Source organism: Lynx rufus, unplaced genomic scaffold (assembly GCF_022079265.1).
Source record: "Lynx rufus isolate CCGP_SWC_20201006 ecotype Redwood Valley unplaced genomic scaffold, mLynRuf1.p SCAF_70, whole genome shotgun sequence".
NCBI lineage: Eukaryota > Metazoa > Chordata > Mammalia > Carnivora > Felidae > Lynx > Lynx rufus.
The window spans coordinates 27,550-35,230 of NW_025814890.1; the positions used below are offsets into that span (position 1 = coordinate 27,550).

The 7,681-nt window shown below is 42.1% G+C and overlaps 1 protein-coding gene across 1 annotated transcript; it reads left to right on the forward strand.

The window, feature by feature from the left end:
- The first annotated feature begins 824 nt into the window (after positions 1-824).
- GSPT2 (G1 to S phase transition 2) lies at positions 825-3,338 on the forward strand. Its single transcript, XM_047067457.1, has 2 exons — positions 825-914; positions 1,022-3,338. Exon 2 carries the CDS (start codon positions 1,033-1,035, stop codon positions 2,914-2,916), a length of 1,884 nt encoding a protein of 627 aa, XP_046923413.1. The 5' UTR covers positions 825-914; positions 1,022-1,032; the 3' UTR covers positions 2,917-3,338.
- Positions 3,339-7,681: the final 4,343 nt, after the last annotated feature.

Consider the following 7,681-nt stretch of genomic DNA (forward strand, 5'->3'; position numbering starts at 1 on the left):
GAAGTATGAGCAGTGAATAGGGTTCTAAGCCTCCAGAATGGGACAGGAAATACTGAGGACCCGGGGTGTATTCTGAGGAGGTGCTGGTGAGCGAGGCAGGAATACTCAGAATATAAATTGGTTAGAATACAAGTGATCTGGGGCCAGTGCCTGTCTATGTGATCCATCACAGCATTTTGGGCTAGCCATTGTTCAGGCAGCAGCACAAATACTGTAAGTTGGGCAGGTTCAGTGGGACAACGTTCTCCTTGGCAATTCCTTTCATGGACACAGTCAGAGTACTTAACATGAAAACAAGTTATAACCCCATCCTTACACCACAGAAGTCATCAACAAAAGTTACAGGCTTATGGGGTCCTCTGGATGAGGGAAAATCAAAAAGCCTCTGGGTTTCAAATTAAATGAGTGATTTCAAGTTACATTTCCTGGGTTCAACTACATCTTCATGTATTTCATGAGTGCCTCTCTAGTCAGTAATTTCTTCCTTTGGTTGCTGGGTTTCTGGGTAGTTAACCCATCTCCTGCCTCCATTTGTCCAATAGCAATTCTCATTTTTACTTGAATCTTTGAGTAGAATTGTAAATCAGCCGTGCCAGTCTAGGTTTAATTATTACACTATCAAATTGCTCTCCCAGATCCTGTGAACAAAAATTAATGGAAAATTTCGTTTTACAAATCCTACTTTCGGACTTAGTCCATGGCTGAGAACTAAGCAGGCCCAGCGTACGGATGGCAGCGAGGGGTCAATCCACGCCCCGCGTTGGGTCGGCTGTAGAGGAGTCGGAAGTGGTTGGGGTTTGGGGGAGGAGATCCGCTCACACACAAGAGGAGAGGGTTGAGCCGCCATATCTGCTGCTGCTGCCGCAGTTGCGAATGCAGTGTTGGGACTTAGCTGCTGCCGCGCTGCCGCTAAGGTTCGTGTCGCCCCCCCCTTGCCCCTTCGCTCTTGCAGCCTTACCCCTGGCGGCGTAGCCCGCTCTTTCTGGCGTGTTAATCCCACTCCCTCCCCGCCACCCATCAGGTCCTCAGACCATGGATCTGGGCAGCAGCAGCAGCGATTCCGCGCCCGACTGCTGGGACCAGGTGGACATGGAAACCCCGGGTTTGGCCCCAAGCGGAGACGGAGCCTCCTCCGCGGTGGCCGAGGCCCAACGGGAGCATCTCAGCTCGGCATTCAGCCGTCAGCTCAACGTCAACGCCAAGCCCTTCGTGCCTAATGTACACGCTGCGGAGTTCGTGCCGTCCTTTCTGCGGGGCCCGGCCCAGCCGCAGACCCCCCTGGCCGACATCACCAGCATCGATGAAACCTGCACCGGCGCGGGCGACCCTCAAGGTAAAAGGCTGGGACGGGAGGCACCTGTGGAACATTCCAAAGAGGAACAGTTAGTGTGGCGTGAAGGTTCCAATTCAGCCATTACTATGGAACTTTCAGAACCTGTTGTAGAAAATGGAGAGGTGGAAATGGTTCTAGAAGAATCATGGGAGCACAATAAAGAAGTAAGTGAAGCTGAGCCAGGGGGTAGTTCCTTGGGAGATTCAGGGCCCCCAGAAGAGAGTGGCCAAGAAATGATGGAGAAAGAGGAAGTGAGAAAATCTAAATCTGTGGTTATGCCCTCAGGTGCTCCTAAAAAAGAACACGTAAATGTGGTATTCATTGGGCATGTAGATGCTGGAAAGTCAACCATTGGAGGACAAATTATGTTTTTGACAGGAATGGTTGACAAAAGGACACTTGAGAAATATGAGAGAGAAGCTAAAGAAAAAAACAGAGAAACTTGGTATTTGTCCTGGGCCTTAGATACAAATCAGGAAGAACGAGACAAGGGTAAAACAGTAGAAGTGGGTCGTGCCTATTTTGAAACAGAAAAGAAACATTTCACCATTTTAGATGCTCCTGGCCACAAGAGTTTTGTCCCAAATATGATTGGTGGTGCTTCTCAAGCTGATTTGGCTGTACTGGTAATCTCTGCCAGGAAAGGAGAATTTGAAACTGGATTTGAGAAAGGTGGACAGACAAGAGAACATGCAATGTTGGCAAAAACAGCAGGGGTAAAACATTTAGTAGTGCTTATCAATAAGATGGATGATCCCACAGTAAATTGGAGCAGTGAGAGATACGAAGAATGTAAAGAAAAACTGGTGCCCTTTTTGAAAAAAGTCGGCTTTAGTCCCAAAAAGGACATTCACTTTATGCCTTGCTCAGGGCTGACTGGGGCAAATATTAAAGAGCAATCAGATTTTTGCCCTTGGTACACTGGATTACCATTTATTCCATATTTGGATAATATGCCAAACTTCAACAGATCAATTGATGGACCAATTAGACTGCCAATTGTGGATAAGTACAAGGATATGGGTACTGTGGTCCTGGGAAAGCTGGAATCAGGATCCATTTTTAAAGGCCAGCAGCTTGTGATGATGCCGAACAAGCACAATGTGGAAGTTCTTGGAATTCTTTCTGATGATGCTGAAACTGATTATGTAGCCCCAGGTGAAAACCTTAAAATCAGACTGAAGGGAATTGAAGAAGAAGAGATTCTTCCTGGATTCATACTTTGTGACCCTAATAATCTGTGCCATTCTGGACGCACATTTGATGTTCAGATAGTGATTATTGAGCACAAGTCTATCATCTGCCCAGGCTATAATGCGGTGCTGCACATTCATACTTGTATTGAGGAAGTTGAGATAACAGCCTTAATCTCCTTGGTAGACAAAAAATCAGGAGAGAAAAGTAAGACACGACCCCGCTTTGTGAAACAAGATCAAGTGTGCATTGCCCGTTTAAGGACAGCAGGAACTATCTGCCTCGAAACATTCAAGGATTTTCCTCAGATGGGTCGTTTTACTTTAAGAGATGAGGGTAAGACCATTGCGATTGGAAAAGTTCTGAAACTGGTCCCAGAGAAGGACTGAGCAGTTTTCTTGATGCCCCTGCACAATACTGTGAGAATTGACTAAAGAAGTTCACCATCTTCTCTTAATTACTGCCCACTGACAGACTTTTCTTCATATTTTGCAAAGAAATTTCACAGCAAAAATTCATGTTTTGTCAGCTTTCTCATGTTGAGATTTCAGTTATGTCACTATTGAATTACCCACAACTTTCCTCTTATGCCATTTTGCTTCCTTGGACAGAACCAGTAATAGCTTTGTAGGTGATGTGGGTGTAATTGTCTATAACAATGAAAAATTAATATATTTTTTAATTTTTCATTTTCCCTTAGGATATTTAGTCAACCTTTGTTCCACACAGATCAATCAGAGTGTGTCAGTGTGTGTGTACATGTTAAAAAGACAACTAACATGTCAATAAAATATTCCATTTGAAACTCTTACTGGTATCCAAAATGCTTTTGAATATTTTTTAAAGTTTGTACATAATAGTTTTCAATTAGCTTTTTTACTTTCTCAGGTAATTAAATACATTTTATTACTTGGGGTTTCAAAAACTCCTCCACTCACTGTTTTAAACGAGGCATTTGCAAACAATGCAAAGGTTCATATTAAAGGAAACATTTTCACTTTGAAAAAATATCTCTTTGAGGACTCTTCCCAGTGAACTTTGTTTTCTCCAATTTGAATCAATAATGGAGCTCTTCTGTTTCCCCACTTGTAATTTGAAAAAGAAAGGCTCAGACCATCTTTCAGGTCCCATAATGTTGAGCATTGCCAAATTACAAATATACCTGGGGATGCAGATCATATGTTGACTAGACTGTTATCCATACCCCATCATCTTAATATACCCCTTTGCTTTGTTCACCACCAGACTTGTAATGGGGGACACAACACAGTAAGGGGCATGACTATCGACAAGATAAATGCTTATAATAGGGCTGTAAGTCATTTAGTAAAAATTAAGGGTTAGTGTGGGTCCTGAGCTGGGAAGTGAGACTATTCCACCCTTGTATCCTTCAGTTCTGGGGGTTAGTAGGAAAGCTACAGGGTCATTTTTACAATCAGATCAAAACACACTTTTGGGCCAGAGATACTGGACTTGTCTCTGAATAGTGTGTTCAAAAACACCCAACTCTCGATCCTGAGCTGGCTACTTTTATTGCCAGGATATTGACTTTATAACCTGCGTAGCTATCAACAGCTGAAAGAACCTTCGGTCCTGGTAAGTGGGTAGTGACCCAGTGTAAACACCTGCCCAATGGTGGGCAGTGCCAGTTTCTCACACTTGTGGGCTGGTTGGACAGGGGTGGAGACTGACTGCCAGAATGTCCTGTACCCATGCTTAAGCAGAGACCGTGTCCCCTTCTTCATGGTCCATTTATTTGTGTACCCATTTACCTCCAGGGTTTCTAACCTGTCAAAGATAGCCACTGGTCTTATCATAGCATCAACAGCATGGTTCTGTGAATCATTCATCATAGATCTTTTGGGAAAGCAGGATTTTTATTTTGTCCTGTGTCAGCTAACCTAATCTACAGGGATACACCTGATGTCATCTTGGGCCCAGGCCTTTAATAATACAATGTCAGTGGCAAGAGTTTCATCTTTATTTTAGAGTTCCTTCTCTTGCTTCTGTGCTTTGTATTTTGTACAAAATACAGGCCAATTCAGTGTTTGCCAGAAGTTTTGCCCTGCAGCCACTTAAAAAATATTTCTGATGTTGGGGCGCCTGGGTGGCTCAGCTGGTTGAGTGTCCGACTTCCGCTCAGGTCAAGATCTCACAGTTTGTAGGTTCAAGCCCTGCATTGGGCTCTGTGCTGACAGCTCAGGGCCTGGAACTTGCTTTGGATTCTGTGTCTTCTTCTCTCTCTGCCCCTCCCCCACTCACCCTCTGTCTCTCTCTCCCAAAAATAAACATTTAAATTAAAAAAAAATATTTCTGATGCTGAATCAGTGTCATTTTTTCCACAATTTTAGTAACTTACCAATAGGATTATTGTGGATCTCTTTCACTAATAGGCCAAAGCCACAAGGCAGGACAGAATTCTTAAAGCCCAGCAGCTTGTGATGGATAATTGTGATGGATAATTTCCCATCAAAAACTGTCTCTTAAATGTCTTTCTCTTTTTTTTAATTAAAAAAGTTAAAGAGAGAAACAGAGTGCGAGCAGGGTAGAGGCAGAGAGAGAGGGAGATACAGAATCCAAAACAGGCTCCAGGCTCTGAGCTGTCAGCATGGAGCCCCACATGGGGCTTGAACCCACAAACTGTGAGATCATTACCTGAGCCGAAGTCAGATGCTTCACCAACTGAGCCACTCAGGCACCCCCTAAATGTATTTCTCAATAGCCAGTTATATAGCAATTTCTCCACCAGGAGCTCTGGACTGTGTGTGTGTGAGTGTGTGTGTGTGTGTGTATGTGTGTGTGTGTGTGTGTGTGTGTGTGTGTGCGTGTCTTCAGAGAGCAGGACACACATCTTTTGAAGTAGATTTTAGAAACTAATTCTTTTCCTTTCAGTGAGAAACAGATGGAGTGATTGGAGGCACCAGACTCTGGCTCTTTAGGAAACTGGATGTAAACTCATGGTAACATTTCTTTTTAACTTCCTGAATACCTTCCTTTATAAGTCTTAATGTCTGATGGTGGTCTCCAATACTACAAACTTGGGATGTTCACAAACACAGTACTAGTTTTCCCTAGGGCACACAGAGCATTGTCCTTTCAGAAGTCCCATATTGCCTCCATTTCATGCCAGTTTAACCTAACAGTCTTCAGAGTTTTATCTGGCAACTAGAATAATGTAGAATCTCCCCATGTCAGGCTGAATGCTGTAAGTACATTATGAACTTCCTGCTTAAGGCTTTCTCAATAAATGTCTACCCGTTGGCTCTTGGCAACTTTTCTCCCAAGCCTCTTCCTTTGTTTCTTTGGTCATTATGGGACAAATCTGAAATTCAGGGAAAGGGGCCAACTTATTCTGTATTTCAGCAAAGACCCCGAAAGGAAAGAAAATGGAAAGTTTGGACTGGGTCGAAGCTAGCAGACCTCCACTTGACTCACTTTGACCATCTTTCTCTGGTACCCAGAACAAACTGCCAGTGCTTTTAAAACCTACTACAGTTACTGTTCCTGTCTTCAAAAGACAAATACTTTTTCAAATTAGACATTCATTTCACAATATCCTGATTCTGGTTTACTACGATGCAAGAACCTCTCTGTATAAAGTTTACTTATAAACATTTTGCAGTAGAAATACTCAGTCCGTTTTAGTTAAAATAACCATTAAAAAGGAAACTCTCCAACAACCGCAGAAGTTCTGCTAAAACCTGAGCCTTTGAACATGTTCACATTGATCCAGATTTTATGTTTAATAGGGTTCTTTCTGTATTTTCTGTTGAGACTGGTAGCATATTTCCATTTGTTCTAGTTTTCAGTTACAATATTTATTCATGGTTGTCTGGTGGAGGATGGGGGAGGAAAATTTGATCCAAAGTTTCTCATCAGAACATCACTATTTCCACAGAGTGGAGAAAGTGGACTTGCCTTAGGATATAGGAGAGGCTTCAAATGTCCATCAACTGATGAATGGATAAAGAAGATGTGGTTTATATATACAATGGAATACTACTTGGCAATGAGAAAGAATGAAATCATGCCATTTGCAGCAACGCTGATGGAACTGGAAGGTATTATGCCGAGTGAAATAAGTCAGTCAGAGAAGGACATACATCATATGTTTTCACTCATATGTGGATGTTGAGAAACTTAACAGAAGTCCATGGCAGGAGGGAAGGGGAAAAAATAGTTACAAACAGAAAGGGAGGGAGGCAAACCACAAGAGACTCTTAAATACAGAGAACAAACTGAGGGTGGATGAGGGGTGGGGGAGGGGGAAAATAGGTGATGGGCATTGAGGAGGGCACTTGTTGGGATGATCACTGGGTGTTGTATGTAAGCCTATTTGACAATATATTGTATTAAAAAAATAAAAGGTCACCTTCAAAAAAGATTTAGGAGAGGCTTTTTCAAAACACACTGTGTTTGTTAATGTTCAACAGATCACTTAAATCAGCAGGGGAAAGGGAAAAGAAGAAAGAACTTGCCATGTAACATGCCATGCACAAGGGAAAAAAAGAAAAAAAAATGTTTATATCCAAGAGGGCACAGTTTATAATTTGACACCATAGCCTGCAAAATATTCAATATTGGCTTTCCTCATAGTTACATCCTGCACTCAACAATGTCAGATTGTTCCAGATGTAGTTTGTCTAAATTCTAGGGGATTCTCTTTTCCCTCACTTGGCCTCAAAAATATTGTATAGTTTCTTTTCTTTTTCTTTTTCTTTTCTTTTCTTTTCTTTTTTTTCTTTTCTTTTCTTTTCTTTTCTTATTTAACTTATTTTTTAAATTTACATCCAAGTTAGCATATAGTGCAACAATGATTTCAAGAGTAGATTCCTTAATGCCCCTTACCCATTTAGCCCATGCCCCCTCCCACAACCCCTCCAGCAACCCTGTGTTTGTTCTCCATATTTGAGACTCTACTGTTTTGTCCTCCTCCCTGTTTTTGTATTCTTTTTGTTTCCTTTCCCTTATGTCCATCTGTTTTGTATCTTAAAGTCCTCATCTGAGTGAAGTCATATGATATTTGTCTTTCTCTGACTAATTTCGCTTAGCATAATACCCTCCAGTTCCATCAACGTAGTTGTATAGTTTCTTTTATAAGTCAGTGGATGAAAGGTTCAAGCTCTAAGAATCAGACATCAATAAAAAGTTCAG